The sequence below is a fragment of the Sminthopsis crassicaudata genome, chromosome 4 (genome assembly GCF_048593235.1).
Source record: "Sminthopsis crassicaudata isolate SCR6 chromosome 4, ASM4859323v1, whole genome shotgun sequence".
NCBI lineage: Eukaryota > Metazoa > Chordata > Mammalia > Dasyuromorphia > Dasyuridae > Sminthopsis > Sminthopsis crassicaudata.
Genome location: NC_133620.1, coordinates 443,231,661 through 443,251,667, shown reverse-complemented (window position 1 = coordinate 443,251,667; position 20,007 = coordinate 443,231,661). Strand labels below are relative to the sequence as shown.

At 55.2% G+C, this 20,007-nt stretch overlaps 1 protein-coding gene across 12 annotated transcripts; it reads left to right on the top strand.

Annotated features, from left to right (window-relative positions):
• The first annotated feature begins 2,426 nt into the window (after positions 1-2,426).
• CELF3 (CUGBP Elav-like family member 3) lies at positions 2,427-19,320 on the top strand. Of its 12 annotated transcripts, XM_074263476.1 has the most exons (14): positions 2,427-2,475; positions 3,286-3,391; positions 4,673-4,755; positions 10,283-10,331; positions 10,751-10,879; positions 11,050-11,129; positions 12,260-12,403; positions 12,610-12,751; positions 13,124-13,273; positions 13,363-13,428; positions 13,782-13,898; positions 14,516-14,659; positions 16,526-16,663; positions 18,326-19,037. In XM_074263476.1, the coding sequence occupies exons 4-13, from the start codon at positions 10,283-10,285 to the stop codon at positions 16,651-16,653; spliced, it is 1,149 nt and encodes a 382-aa protein (XP_074119577.1). In that variant the 5' UTR covers positions 2,427-2,475; positions 3,286-3,391; positions 4,673-4,755; the 3' UTR covers positions 16,654-16,663; positions 18,326-19,037. The 12 variants fall into 12 exon arrangements, 10 of the variants coding, with proteins under 10 accessions (XP_074119577.1, XP_074119567.1, XP_074119569.1 ...); XM_074263466.1 differs by lacking the exon at positions 2,427-2,475 and having other exon boundaries at positions 3,116-3,391; XM_074263468.1 differs by lacking the exon at positions 2,427-2,475 and having other exon boundaries at positions 3,116-3,391; positions 10,754-10,879; positions 18,326-18,542.
• Positions 19,321-20,007: the final 687 nt, after the last annotated feature.

Here is a 20,007-nt window from a genome sequence, read left to right as displayed (position 1 = left end):
AATGAAAGAGCTGCTAGAATTAAGAGTGGGGTTGGCAGTCAAAGGGAAGGAGGAAGGCATCATTTCTTCCCCTAGAGTAGAAAGAAGGGGGCAGGATGGAGATGTAGAACAAAAGCCAGGAGGGTCGACAAGACTCTTGATAGAGGCCACTACTAAGGAGGACTCCTGATGATGGGGTAGTCCTGGGGAGGAGAAGCTGGGAGCTCTTTCAGGGAAGAACAAGGGGCCCCTGTGCCAACCACCCTCCTTCTCCTGTGATATCACCTGTGTCTGATCCCTCTGCTAAAAAGCAGAGACTTGATCTTCTCTAAACTCTTTGCGCCTCACATCACATGACACAATGTTCTTGAAATGTGTGCTTAATTAAGGTTTCATGTAATTGAATAATTCACATAAGGAGAGGCAGAATGCCCTAAGAGCTAGAAAACTAGCCTGGCAGACCCAAGTGCCAGTCTTGCCTGTGCCCATTACAAGCCATGAGGCTCTGGATAAGGTCCTCTCTCCAGAGAAGGTGCTGGCTTGCAATGGCAGAAGAAACTTCCTCATCTGGAAGTTTCCTGAACCAATGAAACCATGGATCCAGCACCCAGCCCTTACTCATATATGCTTAGTATTTTCCTCATAATTCTGTGATGTAAATAGTGCAAATATTCTTATTTTAATAAAGAAACTGGGCTTAAAAGAATTAAATGATTTATTCAAGATTATAGTGACAGGAAGTATTAGAAAATAGGTCTTTCCAGTCTAGGTCTTTGAGGGCAAGGACCATTTTTTGGTTTTTTTTGAAATTTTCAGCTCTCAGCACAGTACCTGACACTTAGTAGGTGCTTTTTGTTCAGTCCAACTCTTTGTGATCCATGGACTTGTTCATGGGATTTTCTTGGCAAAAATACTGGAGTCGTTTCCTTCTCTAAGGTGTCCCCGTTTTTACAGATGAGAAACTGAGGTGAATTAAGGTAAACTAAGGTAAATGCCATGGTCACATATCTAGTATATATGAGGCTCAATTTGAACTCTTATCTTCCCAAATTGAGGCCCAGTGCTTTATCCACTACACCACATAACTTAGTAAATTAACTACTTCATAAATGCTTATTAAATGTGGACTTTTTCTCTATAGTTAAGCTACCTCTCAGAATGAAGTCTTGAAATATTGTGATATAAATCAGAGTGTTTGTTAGAGAGGGGAGAAATCCAGAATTTGCCTCCCACATACACTTTTGTATCTGGAAGAGAAGAGCACATTCATAGAGGCTTAGCTGGAGCCGAGAGAGCTGAATTCTGTTGCTGGCTCTGATACCCAGTAGCTGTGTGACCTCAGAGAAATCATAATCCCGATGAACCTTAGTTTTCTTATCTGTATGGAAATTTCATATTTGCACCATCTATTTCATAGTATTATTGTGAGGAAAGTATTTTTAAAAGCTTAGAATGTGAACTATTATTTGATTCAATGTAGGAATCTTACTAGAAACTTTTAAAAGGGTTATCAATCAATCAATCAATAAACTTGTATTTAAGCACCACCTCTGTGCCAGATACTATGCTAAGTGCTGGGGTAAAGAAAGGTAAAAAACAGATAAAGGGAAGAATGGAGCTGGTCAGCAGAAGGCATTCAGAATTATCATCCCCCTACCATCACAGGAGCCCTTTACCCAGTTGCTTCTCCCCCCATCATTCATTGAATCAGTCCATAGATGTCTGTGGAGGAGAGTAAAATAGGCACTGTGCTAGGCACTGGGAAATACAAAGATGAATGAAATAAGCCAGCCTTAAAGGAGCTTACAAGAACGACAGTTATATACCAAACAAGTTTGGTTCTTCTGTCTCATTTACAATGCAGTGCTCTTCCGGCTTTCGGACTAATTGTTCCTTCTCCCTTTTCCCTAGATTTTCCCTTTAACCTCATTTTCTTCCCATTTTCCCTAGTTCTTCTACTCCACGCTCTTGTCCCCTCCCCCCTCTACTCCTCTTTGGCTTTCAGCCTACTCTACTGCTCCCCAGACCTTTTCCTCGCCCAGATTTCCCTTCCTGGCCACCTCTCTGCTTCTTCCCTCTCCTGTTCCCTAGACTCCATGCTCCCCACTGCCCCTCTCCCCAGCTCCCCTCTCCAGGGCCTTCCCTTCCAGCACCAGGGACAGCTCCAGCCCCGGAACAATGGACCCTATGTTAGGGTTCCTCTGCAAACTCTCTTTCTTAGTTACACATATTACTACTGCTGGGGAGGGAGGAGGGGGTAATTGTCGATAGGACCAGCTGCTCTGCTGGGGGTAGTTGGAAATGAGAGCGACTCGAGATGGAGGGAGGGTGTGGCTCATGCCTGATTATTCGTTCCTCTCCAGGGTGGAGAGTTTGTAGTCTACCCCTGAGGCTGACATCACTGATGTCAGGGGAAGGGAGGTGGGAGTGGGGGGTGTGGAGGGGGAGGTTTTTGTTGAGGAGAGAACAGCCGGGGAGCAGAGCTCCAGGACCCAGGTGACTGGGGAAGCGGGCAACCCCAGCGGCTGGAGCAGCCGGGAGCCCGCCTAGGCCCGGGGACCGGGGGTGGGGGTGGGTGGGGGGTAGGGGCAGCACGGGGGGGAGGGACAGGGCAAAGTGATGCCCTGGAGTCTTGCCGCCATCAAAGATCAAGAATTGGGCTTCAGGAATCATCGGACCCACCAGAAGGATCAGCCCACAGGGGAGCTGTCCGCCAGGGGGGAAGCTAAGGAAGGACCTGCCTATCCCAAATCAGGAATCTGGGGGTCTCCCCCACTGACACTCCAGGCAATCCTACAAGGCCTCCAGCTCTTTGAGCCCGAGGCCCCCCTCCCCTCAGGCCCTCCTCCCCACGACCAGCTCTTAGTCTCACTCTCCAGTTTCTAGCCCTTAAGCCCAAGCACTCAGTCTCAGCATTCTGCTGTCCAGTCTCAGTTCCCAGGTTCTGATCCACAAACACCACTACAACCACCAATCCTGGGACACTGGCCAAAATCTCTAGGAGGGAGAGCACTCCCTTGGGCTATGCCCCCGGGCACAGAAGTGTGAGCCCAGACCCCTGACCCCTGGGCTCACCGGATTCCCAGCCCCTTCAACCTCCTTTGTGTGAAGAACACCCCCCTCCCAGGCAGTGTGGTCGGGGGCCAAAGGGGAAGCCAGCCCCGGCTGTGCCCCCGGCCCCCACCACCTCCTCCTCACCGGGAAGCACCCCTGGCCCTTGGGCCTCTCTCCCTGGCCCCCCTCGGCCCCTCCTCCTGGGCCGCCCCGATGAAGGAGCCAGATGCCATCAAGCTGTTTGTGGGGCAGATCCCAAGGCACCTGGAGGAGAAGGACCTGAAGCCAATTTTCGAGCAGTTTGGCCGAATCTTCGAGTTGACCGTCATCAAGGACAAGTACACCGGGCTGCACAAGGGTGAGGGGCTGAGGGGGCAAGCCTCGAGGGGAGGCATTAGCTAGGGAGTACGTGGGGGATGAGCTGGAACCGCTCTGGGGGATGGGTCAAGGAAGAAGGAAGGTGGGAGAGCAGCGCCAAGCTGAGAATATTGAGGAACCAAAAAGATGGGGATGGGGCCACTGGGGGCTAGAGACTGTAGACAGCAGCATTGAGTAGCCCAGAAAAGCTCAGCTCTGGTCAGGGGTCCAGAGAGAGAGGCTGGAGGGTTCCAGAGAATTAGGATCAGAGCTAGGGAGGGGGTAGAGTACAAGAGCCATGATGCTAGGGAAGAGGATAAAGAGCAACAGGGATGAGACTCGTCTGAGGGAGGGAGGAAGAGTAAAGGAGAAAGAGGGAACAGAAGCAGTTTGAGAGTCTAGGAAATCCCAGAGAAGTGGGGAGCAGAGACACAAAAGTCAGGTCTGAAGAACTGAGGTGAAGAGAAGGGGCTAGAATGAGGGCCGGAAAGTAACTGGGTGTATCCAGGAAGTGTGGGGGTCTTGGAGAGTTAGGGGAGTGGGGTGAGGGCAGAATGGTCTCCTGAACCATTAAAGGAGAATCAGGAGCTGAAGAAAAGTTTGGAGGGTCAGGGATAGAAGTTTGGGGTCAGACCATGGTGAGCATCCAGGACCAGGGCCCCCAGGCCTGCCCTAAGAAGGGGGCTGTCCAGGCGACAGCTTTTACCCTTTCCTGCTCCTCTGGCCTACTCTCCATCCACTGTTTGTTTTTTTTTTTTTGGGTTTTTTTGCATGGGAGAGACAAAGAGGGAGCTGGAATTGGAAAGTAATTAGGAAATGAGGCAAATCCGAAGACAGTAGAATAGTGGTGATGAGAGAAACAGAAGAGAGCTGGAGGAGACAAGAAGAAAGGGAAAGCTAAGGGAGGGGGAGAGTGCCATTCACTTGTCTGGAAACTCCTTGCCCCTTCTCCCAGATCCAGGGCCTCATCTCCCCCTTCTTACAATTTTCCCTCCATCCCCACCTCCTTCCCTTCAGGGTCTCAGCTCTCTTCTCCACCTAGATCTACAACATCCATCTCTCACAACTCCCTGGAAACTGACCGTCCCCCTCAGTCACTTCCCCATCCTAGCACCCCACCCCCAGCTAGCCAAAAGATGCCAAAGAGCAAAGGGAGAGACGCCCCGCTGAGAAAAGGTCTCCTGCCCTCAGGCCCCCACACTGAGAAGCACTTGGGGAGGGGAGGGAGGAGAGGTCGGCTGACTCACCCCCCCCAATATCTTTTTGCCAACACCCCCCCCAGGATGTGCCTTCCTGACATATTGTGCCCGCGATTCAGCCCTGAAGGCGCAGAGCGCCCTGCACGAGCAGAAGACGCTTCCAGGGGTGAGTCCCAGCCTTGGCAGGGTCAGTAGTACTTGGTAGTTGGGGACCTCCCATCTCCCCTTGCCAGCACTCAGGAGCCAGCCTGGGTACCCAATATCAGTCTTGACCATCCCCAGTTATCAGGAAGTCCTTCCCTTATCAGGCCTCCATCCTTCCTAACATTCCCTCTCCTGCTCAGCTTAGTGAGTCTTAGGAAAATAGGTCCATCCTTTGGTAAAGAGTGCACCTACCTTCCATTTCCTATTTCCCAATTTACTCAAAGGTTACCCCCCTCCCACTTAGGGAGGCTTAGGTGATTCCAGACTGGAGGAAGGGACCGATCAGTTTGCTGGGATTTGCTCTCGGAGTGCCAGTTGGTTTGGGAAGCAGGCCCCCAAGGGCACAGTATCCATGGCAGAGAAAGAAGCAGTAGTCAGAATGGTGTGAGGAGAGGGGTGGGCGATCTCTATGGTGGCCCGAGAAATAGGGAGTGTCTGGCGGATATGCATTTTGGGGTCCATTTTGGAATTCAGACTGGCCCCATTTGTGCCCCTATGACGGGCTGGGGGAGATTGGTCAGGATATGGAAAGGGATGAGCTGGGGAGGAACCTTAGGTGGGAGGGGCAGCCTAGTCACACATGATGTTCCTCTGCTGTTCTGGGGAACCGGGCCCGGTTTGAGCAGCAAAGGCAGTTCACAAAGGGGAAGTCCTGCTCCCATCTAAACGATGATTCTTTGTTCCTACTCTTAGTCAGTCTGGTGGGCTGTTGGCAACTGAGGCCCAAAGGCCAGAAGCCTGGGTTCATTAGGCTAGCCAAGTCCCAGCCGGCCCTAGGCATCCCATCTCCCCCATTGCCCCTTCACTCCTGCCACCCAGACAGGTGATCTCTCCCAAAGGAAGGAGGTGCTCCAGTCCCTCTTGTCTTCAACCTAGGGCTGCCAGAAAGACTTTCTTGAGACTTCACTTCTCTTCCATCCACTTGAGCCTCTGCCCCTTCTCTTTCTAGAGATGGAAAGTGGATTTTAATCTTTTTCCTAGAGAGAGTGTGACCTAGTGTTGGTAGGGAAAGAGAGCCAAGAAGGTAGATATGGGGGAACAAGGCCATTCTAGCTGCTCCCAACTAGAGCCCCTTCACAAATGCTTAACTTGCTACTGCTACATCCTTTTAATCTCATTAGCTGTGCCAAAGGAGAGGAGGAGCTCAGGAAGAAGGAAGCAACCCCTCCTACTTTCCCCCTACTCCCATCCCCACCCCACAGAGCCAGCCTTAGAAGGGTCATGACTCCATGAAATTAATGGACACGGGTACACGAGGGTTTGGGCTTGAGGGTCTATGTGCATGCATAGCCACATATACTATATGCATCTGCATGTGTAAACACCCCTTTGTAGTAGTGTTTTGGAGAGTCCATGGATATGGAGAACTTCCCTTCTGTTCCTTCCATTCTTCCTTTCGTTCTTTTCTCAGTGGCTTGGAGATCTGCTCTCTATATGAGCAGCCTCCATTTCTGTTCCTGGATCTCTGTGTTTCTGTGTATCTCTTTTGTCTCTATTTCAGAAGTCAGAGAGTTTTGGGGGAGAGAGGAGAGGATACTGAGGGAGGGAGTAAATCCAGAGTAGGCACAAGGGTCTGGGTTCAGTGCAGACCAGCTTAGGGGGAATGGTGGCCATCTGTCCTGGACCTCTTCCTGAGTCTCTGAGACTGCTCAGGCAAGAAGGAAAGATTGTAAAAGGAGAGACATTCTCCCTCTTTCTTGAGCAAATAAGGTGGGGGATGGCTCTCTGGGGGACAGGTTAATAATTACCCAGTGGAGGCCCTAAAGCACCTAGCTGAAGTGCAGTTCCCCACATTAGCCTTCATTCTGGGGAACATAGTCCAGGGCTTCCAAAGACTTGGGGGGCAGGGAATGAGTTAGGCATCCCTGGTCTAAGCTTGGGAAAGAAATCCTCCCACCCAGGGCATTTGGGGGAGTAGGACAAGGTACTGATGGGTTGGGGAGCAGATGTCTGCGCCCAAGGCCCCGCCTGGCCCTTTGTGCCTCCCCTCTCCCCCTCCCTCAGGTCTTTTCTCCTACCACCTGCCTGCCTTCCGAGCTTCATTGTTTCCCCACAGACAGCCTTTGTGTGTGTGTGTGTATGTGTGTGTGTGTGTGTGTGTGTCTGTGTGTGTTTGTGTGTCTGTGTCTCTGTGTGTGTATGTGCATGCTGGAAATTCTGCTGGAAAGTTCTTCCTCATGTCTCCCCACTCTTCCCTCCTCTAACAGGCCCCCTTTTAGGGTGCATTTGGTCCTTTCTCTCCTTTCCTTGTCTCCTCACCGGAGAATCTGACAGGAACCAGCCTGAGGGGAAGGGGCCGCTCTCGGGGGTGGCTCTGGAGGAGGCCTGAGGGCCTTGGCCGCCCCTGGGGCCTCTGGATGTGTCCTGGGCAGTGGGATGTGGTGAGGATGGGGCATCCTCACCCCCTTTCTGGTCTAACCTGAGACTGGACAGCAATTGCAGCCATTCAGTTCACCCGGGATTCTTATTGCTATTATTACCCAAGACCATGGTGTGTTCACCGAAAGGGCCTGAGTTTTGGCTAGCACCCTTAGGCACCGCTGGGCAAGCTTTTCACCTTCCGATGAGGAGCTTGGGAACATCTTGGTGGAGGGGAGCCCTAAGCACAGCCTAAGCACAGGGAGGATTAAAAGCTTATGTTTTCATGCCAAGACCTAAGCTGGACCTGCCTGAGGTATAAATAGCCCCTTCTTCTTTTGGAAGCCCTGTAGAAGGCCTGTCACCTGGCCGGGGTAGCTAGGGAACGGGCCCCAATGGGTGCCTGGTTGCCAGGTAAACAGGGCACATCTGGACTCCGGGGAGGGGGGCAGGTGTGCCCAAGCTGAGCTAACAAAGCCCGAGCCTCCCACAGGAAGGATTGGGGCGAAGGAGGGGAGAGGCTGGAAATGGGGCATTTAGGGGCACGGAAGGGAGTTGTTTGTGGAGAGAATGAGAACAGCCTTTCTGAATGTCGATACTTTGGATCGGGGTGTCCGGAAGCTTGCATTTGTACACTTGGGTGTACGGACTTCTTTGTCCTATGTATTTATTGTCACCAGTAGATATTTATTGTGTCTGCAAGGCATGTGTGTATGTTTTGTCTACCCTGTGAGGAGAGGGAAAAGTATCTTTATTTCCTGTTTTCAGGGGTCCTCTGGATGCCTAAGTTCCCTTCTCATTCCCTCCTGCTCTGGCCTCTTTCTGAAGGCCTCGGTTTCCCTATCTACCATAAGAAGAGTCCGCAGTACCTCCAGGGATGGGGGCTTCAAGCCAGGAACAGGAATTCCCCCGACTCCTATTTTTAATTCTCTATCTCTCTTGGGGATGAATGGGAAGCCTGCAGACTGGCAGGTCAGGAGGGGATCTCCTGCTTGTTGTTACTTTCGTTCAAGTGAAAAGGAGGAGTGTATAGTGGAGAAACTCTGTCTGCCACCCATGGAGAACCCTCCCCAACCATTCCACACCCAGTAAAATCCTCGCACAGACCCACACACTCCACCCTCACCTCCCTAAGCCGCTTTACATTGGATGGGATAATCCTGGATTGGCAGAGGCCGGAGATTGCTTGGGAGGGAACAGAGAGAAAGGATTTGGATTGTTTTTTTCCTGTCCCCCTCCACCTCCACCAGCTGCCCTCTGATCTGATGATCCCTGAGGGGGCTGGCTCCCCAGGCCTCTAGTTCAGGGATAAAACCATGGTAAGATTGTTAGGAGACCTTAGTGCTGTGTGAGAGAATGGGGAAGAGACCCAAGCAGAGGCTAACTAACCAGGTGGGGTTTTCCCCCAGCCTAAACCTGATCAAACAGCAGGAACCTTGAGGGAAAATCACCGAGGAAAGGGCCAGAGAAGGGGTGGGAGCAGGTACAGCTCGCCCCTCCCTAGCAAGTTAACACCGGAGACTCCAGGATGATGGGGCTCGAGAGATCTCAGAGGCCTCTCCCCATCCCTGCCCATTTTACCAGTGAAGAAACAGGCCCAGAGAGGCAACGACAACGCCTCAGTGACCCAGCGCCCACCCGGCTGGTTTGTGACACAGCCGAGACTGGAACCCGGGGCATCCTCCTGGGGCACTTCTCACCTTCCCATGCTGTCTTCTCCTTCTGTGTCTGTCTCCTCCATCCCTTCTCCCTTCACTCCATCCTGAAGGAGATATGAAATGACATGCAACTGAATGTCGTTTCTCTTTGAGTCAACTCTTGAGGCATTATTTATAACAAAATAGCCACAGTGCTTAGGGAATGGCAGAGGGGAAAGGGGGGCTCCGAGGGGGAGGCGGGGAGGCAGCCCGGACTGCAGGGGGGCAGTCCCTAGGGAGCAGAGCCCTCTCCAGGGACAGCCATTTCAGCTCCTCAGTCCTCTGCCTCCCCACTGGCCACCGAGGGGCTCACTCCCCGTTTCGGAAAGTGTCCTGCGAAGGGCAGAGAGAAGGGACGCAGGTGAGAGAGGAGAGAGGGGTGAGGGGGCCCCCATTTCCACTGAGGATTGAACAAAGAGAGAGGCCACCACGTGAGGTCGGGAGGTTAGCGATCAGGAGGACTTACTAATAGGTGGGAGTCGTGCTAAGAGGGGGAGGGCTGCCAGGGAGGCTGGGTGATCTTCACAGATCGCTCCATTTGGGAGAGAGAACTGGGTGTTTGGACTGGAGGAGGGGAGACAGAAGAATGGGTGGATTGACCCCCAAAAAGGACCTTTGCTTCTCTTTTCCCTCTGGAATAAGGAAGATTTCCTGGTCCCCTCCCCTGTGCCCACTGCCCAGCCCCCACTAAATTTTTCGCCCCCAGCATCCCCCATTCTCCCCACCCCTTCTCTGGGTGTGTTGAGCGCCAGAAGTGATGACGTCACTGGTCGCCGGGGCGACAGGGACGGATAAATCAGGCTGAGTGGGCGGTTGCCATGGCGTGCATTCTCCCGTTGCCACGGTGACTGGGCATCTGCTCCCTTTGTGCTGCCCAAGATCCTTCCCCCTGGGGTCAAGGGGTGTAGGGGGATGGAGAGGAGGCAAAGAGACCCCCAGGGGCAAGGAGGAAGCCAAGGCATCTGGGGGGGGGTTCCCTTGCTCTGGAGCCCTCTAGGGGCTCTCATCAGTCCAAGACTTCAGTCTAGGATCCTCTCTGGGATTTCTCAATCTGGATAATTTATGGGATGCCTTTGTAGCCCCTGCATTTTCAAATTGGCCATGGTTGAAAACCATTTGGTTGGCTCTGTCCTTCTATACCGGCATCACCCCTGCTTCTGCTTTCCAAATCTCGATGCCGTGTCCCCCAGGAGAATCTCTTCCCCCCATATCCTTTCCCTCCGTGGCTCTCTAATCTCCCCAGGTCCTAATCTCAAGGGAAGAATACAATTCATTCCTCCTTTCTCCCTGGCCCCAGGCCAACTTCCCGAGATTTGTGGAGGTGGGAGAATGCCCTGGACTGGGGGGTCAGCAGCCTTTCCCCCTCTCCAAAGGCCCAGCCTCAGGCCCACTGGAGAAGGGTCTCCGGCAGCTCCGTTATTTTCTCTCCTTCAGATGAACCGGCCTATCCAGGTGAAACCAGCAGACAGCGAGAACAGAGGAGGTAGGCTCTCTCCTTAACTATGACCCTTCTCCCTCCCCCCTCCAGCTACCTCCCATTGTCCTGGTTAGCAGGTCACCCAGACCCTAAAGGAGTGGCTGTAAGGAGTCCCTTAGGAAGAAAAACTGGGATGTCCAAAAGGTTTCTGGACCAAGACAGAAGGGGTAGTGGTTGTCCCATTGTGCAGGCGGGGAAACTGAGGTCCTAGCCGAGCTGCGATGAGCATCTTGTAGCCCAGCTCTTCCCTTGGCTCACCATGGCTTTTCTTCCACTTTATGTCCCTGTGAAATGGGAGTTGGGGGCACCCAGGATGGGTTGGAAATAGCGTGCCTCCCTCCCTATGCCTCCATTCTGGGGGAGGGCAAGGAAGAAACCTCTGAAGGCCTTTTTCTCTCGCCCCCCCTCCCCCACCCTACTCCCAGAAGACAGGAAGCTCTTTGTGGGGATGCTAGGGAAGCAACAGACGGATGAAGACGTCAGGAAGATGTTTGAGCCATTTGGGACCATTGATGAGTGCACCGTGCTCCGGGGACCAGACGGGACCAGCAAAGGTAACCTGCTTTTGTTCTCTCGGGTCCCAGACCCCCTCTGTGTGTCCCAGCTTGGCCTGGTGGTCTCCAGCAAGGCGAGGGGGGATGTAGGAGAATCAGTGGGAGGGGAGAGGTGCTGGCAGGGGGAAGGGAGGCAGTCTCCCTTCAGGCTCTCCTTTTTCTCCCCTCAGGCTGCGCCTTTGTCAAGTTTCAGACCCATGCAGAGGCCCAGGCTGCTATCAACACCCTGCACAGCAGCCGGACCCTCCCGGTGAGAACCTCCCGCTTCCTGCGGGGTCCCCTTTCTGAGATCCCTGCCTAAGCCAAGCCCCCTCCCTGGCCATCTGTGCCAGGGGGCAGAACTGTGCTGGCATCTCCAGTAGCCGCGTGTCTCCCCTTAGTTGCCTCGCCGATGGGAGGCCCCCAGGGCCCCCAGGTCTGCCACGGCCTGCAGTGTGGGGGCAAGGCTGGCATTATAAACCTGTGCCCAGGTGCCCCATAAGTCAGATCATCTAGATGGGTGAATTTCAGTGACACTTTTACTTTTCTATTATCTTCAGGTTCCTGGTTCCCTCCTTTATCTTCCTTTGGACGGAAGGAAGGAGGGAGGGTGGGGAAGGAAAACTAGTGCATCAGGAGACAGGTGGGGACCACAGAGCATTGGCAGGCGAGAGTGCCAGGTCCAGTCTTGGAAGATGAAGTCTACTAGGGGTGGAGGTCAAGTTCTGCCATTGGCTTCAACTTTTACTAGTACAAGATGGGGGAGGCCCAGACAGCTGGCACATTATCTGCCAAGGGTGTGAGGGTCAGGGGGCAGCAGGCTCCAGATGAACTAGCAGTTCAATATTCCAGAAATCGTGGCGGGGCAGAAATCTGGTGCTCAAGTCAGTGCCCGGCGGGAGGGCAGGGCTCAATCTAGCCAGGGCTGTAGTGAGTGGACCGGGCAGCAAGGGTGCTGAGGAAGGGCAGCTACAGTGAGTAGGGGGCACAAGTGGGAGAAGGACATGGTGGGCCAAGGGCTTGAAGAGAGACCCCCGAGGCAGACCTGAGCAGCTTCCAACAGAGGAGCGTTCCCACTGCCTCTGGAAGTGTTGGTGGGCTGCCTGAGGGTCTTCTCAGGGAATGGCGGCCAAGGTCTCCTCCAGCTCTGGAACTCTGTGATTCAGAGGCAGTTCCCCTGTTTGGGGGCCTCTCAGGGTCGTGAAGAATTTGCTTGTTGGTTGGTTGGTTCCAAGAGCCGTGGAACAAATTGCTAGTGGAACTTGGCCTGAGCCTGGGGCGTCCTTACTCCCGAGTAAGGGGGGCAGGATGCGGGCCCTGCTGTGGACACTGTGAGAGGTGGTGGCTGGAGGCCCACCCAGGAGGGGAGGAAGACTGACCCCTGACCTCTGGCCACCCCAGGGTGCCTCATCCAGCCTTGTGGTGAAGTTTGCTGATACAGAGAAGGAACGAGGCCTTAGACGCATGCAGCAGGTGGCCACCCAACTGGGCATGTTCAGCCCCATTGCCCTCCAGTTCGGAGCCTACAGCGCCTACACCCAAGCTGTGAGCACCAACCTCTGCCCCCTTCCTCTCCACCTGGGCCCTTCCAACCACCCTGCCCCTCCTCCACTCTTTTCCCTTTCCCCCTGCTCAGTCCTCCCTCCCCCCTGGGGAGAAGACCAAACGCAGCCTGGCAAGGGGTGGGGGCACAAAGGGTGCCGGGGGCCACAGAGGACCTCGACCCACTCGTGCCTCTCCCCACCCCCCAGCTGATGCAGCAGCAGGCGGCCCTGGTAGCAGCTCACAGTGCCTACCTCAACCCCATGGCCACTATGGCGGCTGTGCAGATGCAGCACATGGCTGCCATTAACGCCAACGGGCTGATCGCCACTCCCATTACCCCTTCCTCAGGTAGGGACGGGCTGGGGGGTGGGAGAGCCTAGGGGGGTCAGGGAGGACTGGGAATGATGAGGGGACTGAGCGAGGCCTGAGCAAGGGGAGGACCGGGTTGCGGGCAGCAGAACCGGGGAATGGGCCATGGTCGGACCCTCCAGGAGCAGGGGTGGACAGGGAGACTGTGGCCTTCTGAGGACCTTCCGGAGTTGGAAAGGGACAGGGGTCCCCAGGCTCTGTGAACAGAGGAAGGGGCATTTGCTTCCTTACCCTTCATGACCCCACCAACTTCCTCCTAAGATTCTCCATCTGTCTCTCCTTGTGTGCGTGTGCTTCTGTCTCTACTTCTCTCTGTCTCTGTCTCTGTCTCTGTCCCTTTCTCCCCCTTAGGAACCAGCACCCCTCCTGCCATCGCTGCCACGCCTGTCTCTGCCATCCCTGCCGCTCTGGGTGTCAACGGCTACAGCCCTGTGCCCCCTCAGCCCACCGGGCAGCCGGCCCCCGACACCCTTTATCCCAATGGTGTCCACCCCTATCCAGGTGGGCTAGGTCAGAGAGGTGCCTGATGGGCTCTGCCTCTGGGTCTCCCGAGTCCAGGCCCTAACGGCCCCTTCTGCTGCTCTCCCCAGCCCAGAGCCCGGCTGCTCCTGTGGACCCCCTCCAGCAGGCCTACGCAGGAATGCAGCACTACACAGGTGAGGCCCCCCCCCCAGCGGCCCTGGCTCTGTGGGGGATAGGAAGGGAAGCCGGGGAAGGGAACTGAGAAAAGCACCTTCTCGGGTGCTGGGAGTTAGGGACTTATTATCCATTTCCATTGCAAAGCTGAGACCCTAGCAGGAGGAAATGAGGCTAGATGGGGATCTGTAAGACTGGGGGGGTTGCTGAAGCAGGGGGACAGAAGGTTGGCACCTCACTGCAAGTATTTCTGGAGAGACCTCTAATGGCTGGGCTGGAGGGGGGAGACACAAGAAGGGAGGGCAAGACCAGCCATGGGTCAGGGAGAGCCCAATTGGCTCTCTCTTCCCTCCCCTTCCCCCTCTCCCCCCAGCAGCCTACCCAGCAGCCTACAGCCTGGTCACGCCCGCCTTCCCTCAGCCTCCAGCCCTGGTCACCCAGCAGCCCCCTCCACCCCCCCAGCAGCAGCAGCAACAGCAGCAGCGAGAAGGTATCTTTGGGTGGGGGTATTTGAGAGACAGGAACGTTTCCTGGGGGGCGAGGGGGGCTGGACAGTGAGGGCTTGAGGCATAGGATCTGACTGCTGGGAGTGTGGGGCCCGAATTCTGGAAAGGAAGCAGGGCGTGGGAAGAAGTGATTCAGAGACCCTGTCCTGCTTAAGACGGGAGGGGTTACCTCTAGACTCTGGCCTGCTTCAGCCATCTCTGTCATTTTTCTCTGCCTCTCATTTCGCTGTTTCTCTCTCTCTCTCCCTTTTTCCCTCTTTCTCTATCTCTGTCTCTGTTGTCTCTATCTCTCTGTCATTCTTTTCCCCTCTCTGTCTCTCTCTGTTTCTATCTCTCTGTCTGTGTTTGTCTCTGTCTCTATCTCTCTGTCACTCTTTGCCTCTCTCTGCCTCTGTTTCTATCTCTCTCTCTCTGTCTTTGTCTCTGTCTCTATCTCTCTGTCACTCTTTGCTTCTCTCTGTCTCTCTCTGTCTCTGTTTCTCTTTCTCTGTCTCTCTCCGTTTCTGTCTCTCTCTCTGTTTCTCTGTCTGTCTCCGTCTCTATCGCTGTCGCTGTCTCTCTCCATTGCTCTGTCACTGTCTCCCTCTCTCCAACTCCCCAGGCCCTGATGGCTGCAACATCTTCATCTATCACCTGCCCCAGGAATTCACTGACTCTGAGATCCTACAGATGTTTGTTCCCTTTGGCCATGTCATATCTGCCAAGGTCTTTGTCGACCGGGCCACTAATCAGAGTAAATGTTTTGGTAAGGACCACTCTCCCTCAAGCCCGTCCACCCCAGAGACCCTCCTGGCTCCGTGTCCTCTCCCACATAGGCCCTTGGGCCTAAGCAGTCCTGCTGGAGTTGGGGCACAGAAATTATGTTCTAGGAGGAAGACTTAGAAAAAGCTGCCTGTGTTGAGCCCGAAGGAAAGATGAGGAGGGGCGGGAGAGCTGTTTTCAAATACTTACTACACCTCCCACAATCCCCTGCACTGTTGGGTGCAATGAATTGAGTGCAAGGGCTGCTCCCAGAGAGAGAGAGGTGTTCTTTCTTTGTGGTGTTGTGGAGGAAGGTGCAGTTTGGATATAGAATGAGAAACCATTTCTAATAGCAGCAGAACAGAGTTGAAACAGTGGCGGATTGGGAGCCAGGAGAGCTCGATTCCAACTCTGGATCTGACGTTCTGTGCCGGCACAGGTCCCGCCTCCCTGGGCACACCACGTCCCTCCCCAGGTGGTTATGTGGAAAGTGCTCCGCGGATCTTGGAAAGCATCTGATCAGTGGAACTTGGTTTTACAAATTATAGTAAATAGTGGAACAGGCCACTTGGAGACTGTGATCTCTATCACCAGAGGTGTTCCCCAGGTTGAATGATCTGATGGGGTTACTGGAGAGGGGAGTGACCTATACCGTGTCTATGTAAGACACATAAGTGGGTCTAGATCAATTCTAGGCTCCCTTTCAGATGAGGGCAGTAGGGTTGATGGTCTTTTCCTTTCCTCTGAAATCTAAGAGGACTCCCTGGAGGAGGCAGCAGCATGGCCTCCTTCCCTTCCAGCTCCAGCCTCTTCCTTTCTCAGATTTTCTTAGAGCACTTAGGCTGCCTCTTTTGTTGTTATATTCTTTCTCCTGCCTAAATCTTACTCCAGCGCCTCGTGCTTGTGGCCATGGGGCTCCCACCAGTTAGGACAGGCTTCCGAGAGGTCTCAGATCTGAGGTCACTAGCCAAGTGCTGGTCATTCAGTCAGTCAACAGGCATGTATTAAGTGACCACGAGGGGATACTCACTAAACCAGGGCACGGGGATATCTTCCCTGCCCTGGGTTTATATTCTGTCAGAAGAGACAACATGTAGACATGGAAGTGCACACCACATTATTCAAAAGAAACCCAGAATGAACGAGGGAGGGTCCGGACAGATTAAGGGAAAGGCAGCCGGGAGTTTCAGGCCAGCATGCAAGGTGGACCCGTGTGGATTCCTGAGGCGGGAAGCCATTTGGCCAGCCCGGCCTGTGGGGACATAGCAAAGACAAATGGGAGAGGCCCATCTGCAGGAGGCTGGGAGGACTCCAGTGCCAAACGAGGAGTCTATATTTCATCCTGGTGATAATCGGCAGTCATGGGAGTAGGTCAAGAAGGCAGGCTGGGCCACGGGGCTCTGGGAACATCACTCTGGCTGTGATGTGGAAGATGGAGTGGGGAGGTAGCGACTGCACGGAAGATGAGTTAGGAAGCTGTGGGGGCGCCCGGCCTGGCAGGACAGCAGGCTCACACTCAGCTGCGCTGCTGCTCAGCCCCCTCCGTGAACCGGAGCTGCCTTTGTTTCCCCGGGGTTGACCCAGTGTTTTAGTCCAAGCCTGTGACTTCTGGAGGAAAATTTCTGACCAGGAAACTCTGTGGACTAAGAAATGAATAATCGCTGTGACAGTTCTAGGCTTGGCAAGGTGCCCGGGAAGGACACAGCCAGGATGGTCAGAAGCCAGACTTGTATTCAAGTCTGCAATAACCGAGGCCGTCTTTCTGTCCGCAGCTCCTTCCACATGCACTTAGTAGGTGCTTAATAAGCATTTGTTGAGGTGGATGGATGGCCAGGCTCTAAACAGCCTCAATCATCCCATATCCCTTCAGGCTTTGTGAGTTTCGACAATCCAGCCAGCGCACAGGCGGCCATTCAAGCCATGAATGGTTTCCAGATTGGCATGAAGCGCCTCAAAGTCCAGCTCAAGCGGCCCAAGGATGCCAACCGACCCTACTGAGGGGCAGCAGGTGGGTGCTTCTCCCTCCTCCCTCCTTCTCCTCTTCATTCCACCCTCCCGCTCCAGGACCACTCCCCAACATGGCCCATCGGCCATCCCCTTGTCCCCTATCCCATTTATTCTCTGCACCCCCCACCCCAGACTCCTAGGAGGGCAGCTCCCCCTCATCTTCTTCTCATCCCGCCTGGCCCAGTATGCCCCGGCATACACCCTTCTTCCCCTACACACAAATAAACTGTGGTGGGGGCTTCGGCCTCCCCAGCTGGATCTGTCCTTGTCTGTGTCCTCCCTTGGCCCACCTGGTGTCTGGTGTCTGGTGTCTGTGTGTCTGTATCGGTCTGTGTGTCTGTGGGTGTGTCTCTCTCTTGGGGCTCCTTTGGACTGAGGAGGAGGAGGGGTGTTGGGGTTAGATGGGGTGAAGGCCCTCCCTGGCTCCATGAATCCCTGAAAGCCCTCCCAGCCTTCTGCAGGAGCCTTAGGGATAAAGGGGGGGGGGGTTCCAGGGAGAGGGCAGGAGAGGCCCCCAGACCGGCTTCCCAGGAGCAGTTCTGGTTCCCAGAGAGAAGGCTTGTGGTCCAGACCACCTCTCCCAGAGTCCCCCTCTCCCCGACCTCGGGCTCCCAGGGACGTTGGTTCATCTCCCTTGGACAAAGTTCCCTGAAATGCACAAGCCAAGCACAATACCCACACTTTCTGTTTTTCCCCCCACTCCCGGCGGCTTAACCTCCCCCCACCCCGGGGGCCCCCAGCCCAGGGCCCGTGGCCAAAGGCGGCGATGCCCCCATCCGGGACCCCTGTAAGTTGCATGGAACGAGCGTGTTGTCTTTGGAGCCGAATGTTTGTTCTTTTGGGGCGGGGCCACGGAAGGGGGGGAGGATGTCCCCCAACCCCGTGCAAGGGCTGGGGGGCAGCACGCGGGCCGTGGTCGTGCTCTGTGTTCTGTCCCTTTCTCTCGCTCTGTGACTAACTTTGGAAAAGGGGCGGGGGAGCTGCTCCCCTCCCCAGCACTCAGGAACCCCAGCTGGTCGCCTCCCGGCAGGTCCCCGCTCCCCCCCCAGGCTTCCTGGGTGCTTCCCACCCCAACCCCCAGGCTTGGTCCGGGCCCTCGTGCCTCTCTGTCTCCGAGCGGCTCCCCCTTCCTCCCGACTCTATTTCTGTCCATCCTGGCCCTGGACTTTCTGCACTCCTGTTTGCAGTGGGAATGTTCTCCTTAAGTCTGGTGCTTTCTGGAAGCTTCTTTTCCTTCATCTGCCCTCCCCCCCCAAAGTCTAGACCCCCCCCTTTAGACTGAGCCTTGCTTTTTTCTCTTCACTCCCACGTGCCTATGTCCTCCTCCTCTCCTTCCCTCTCCCCCTCCCCTTTCCCTTTCCTCCCCTTCCTCTCCTCCTTTTACTTCTCCCCCTCCTCTTCCCCTTTGCCCCCCTCCACTTTCTCCTCTTTCCTCTCCCTCTCCCTTTCCCTTCCTTTTCCCCTCTCCCTCCGCGGCTTTTTCCCATCTCTCTCTTCCCTCCCCCTTTTCCCCTTCCACCTCTCCCCTTCCCTTCCCCTTCTTACTTCCTGCTTCCCAGTTCTCCCTCCCCTTCCCCTCTCCCCTCTCTCTTTTTCCCTCTCCCTCCCCTCTTGCCTCTCCTTCCCTCTTCCCACCCCTCATGGCTGTTTCCTTCATTCACAGGTCTGGAGATGCCAGAGGAGGGGGGCTCCCTCCCCTCCCCCCACACTGACCGCCCCCCAGCCCCCTCTGCACATCTGCTGTGGCCTTGGCGGGGGCCCCCCTGGGGACAGCTGCTGCCTGAGTCCTGGGGAAGCAGGACAGACCCCTTCACTTATCCTCACCGTCTCCCAAACTAACTCTCTCGTCCCCCGGCGCTCACCAGAGTCTGGAGGGGGAAGTTCGGGAGCCCCTGGGGTTCACGTGGACCCCCCATCTCCTTCCCGGGCAGAGGCTGCAGAGGGGGAACGGGGCCACAGTCCCGAGTGCCCCAGGGCATCTTCTCCCCCGCCTCTCCCCACTGGAGGACGACTTCTCTCTCGAACTGTGCAGACCCCAGAGGGGAATGAGGGGCTGCGATCCCCCCATTCCCAGCCTCTCCTCCCCTCTAGGGGTTTCCCAGCAGCCCCCTGCCCCCCAGCCCCTGGAACCCTACTAGAGCTAGGACATTCCCGTACTTGGGCCGCCAGGCCCACAGCTCACTGCCTCCCCACGTCCCCCTCTGGGGCTGCCCATGTCTTCGGTCCCAGAGACCCTTCCCAAGCGAAAAGAGCTCCCCTCCCCCAAATAATGTTTACAGTCTCTGCTGATCCCTTTCCTGTAAATACCACACTGGTGCGGTAGCCAGCCAGGCCCGGACGCTGCCATCTCTCTTTCTGGGAGTTTAGACAATGTTCCCCATGGATTTTTTTGTTTCTTAATTTTTTCTCTTTGGTTTGAAGATTAGGGGTGGGAAAGGGTACGGGTGGGAGAAGAGGGAGGGCTGGAGGGGTTTATTACCTGCTCATTTTCTTTAGGAAAAGGTTTTAGGGGAGGGGAGGGGGGTGGGAAGGGAATGGGAGGGGAGCCTGGGGAGTCTAAATTTCAAACAGTTCTCGATGCTTAACTTATTTATTTATTGCGTTTTACTTTTAATAAGTTGATTTTTTTTTTCTGTCTAAATAAAGAAAAAAACTTTAAAAGTGTCCCAAAAGAACAGTGCTTGGCAGATCAGCTCCGGGAGGGATACAAGGGAGGAGAGGGCGGGCCAGGGACGCCCACCTCCGGGGGCTGCTCGGCCCACTCCGGCTCCCTCGTCAGGGCTCAAGGCCAGAGCGCTCCTATTAGCCGTGGGATCTCGGGCAGCCTCCTGTAGCCGAGAGCCTCCGTTTTCCCGTGCCTGGCAGGCCCTGAGGTGCTTCAGGCAGAATTTCGGGCCCCCCCCAGCGGACAGGACGGGCCTGGGCCCTCCGGAGGACGCTGCTGGACAGGCGCGAGCCCTCTGGACGCGGCAGCCGCTCCCCGCTCTCCACGGGGCCTGGGGGCCGCGCTCGGGAGGGCTAGGCCCCAGGGGCTCACTTTTCCGCCCCTCCCCCCGTCGTCTTCCTCCACTCTTCCGCTGGGCCTCGGGTGCGGCTCGGGAGGCTCCCGAGCGCTCCGGAACCGCTTCTCCTGCATGGCCTCCGCATGACCTTTTCCTGCATATTAGATCCTTTGAATTTTTTTTAAAATTTCTCTCACTTACGTCCCCGCTCACCACGCTGACGGAAGCCATCCCCCTGACTCCAAAATGGGGAAAGGGCTTTTGTTTTTGAGAGGATCTGCGTCGGGCCGGGATGAGGGGAAAATGGAGACCCCCCTCAAAGCGCCGCCTCCCTTGGAGTCTA

Coding starts and splice junctions, on each gene's coding strand:
- CELF3 (XM_074263466.1), top strand. CDS start 3,247: ATGAAGGAGCCAGATGCCATCAAGCTGTTTGTGGGGCAGATCCCAAGG. Junction 10,880..11,049: donor ACCAGACGGGACCAGCAAAG/GTAACCTGCTTT, acceptor TTCTCCCCTCAG/GCTGCGCCTTTGTCAAGTTT. Junction 14,660..16,525: donor TAATCAGAGTAAATGTTTTG/GTAAGGACCACT, acceptor ATATCCCTTCAG/GCTTTGTGAGTTTCGACAAT.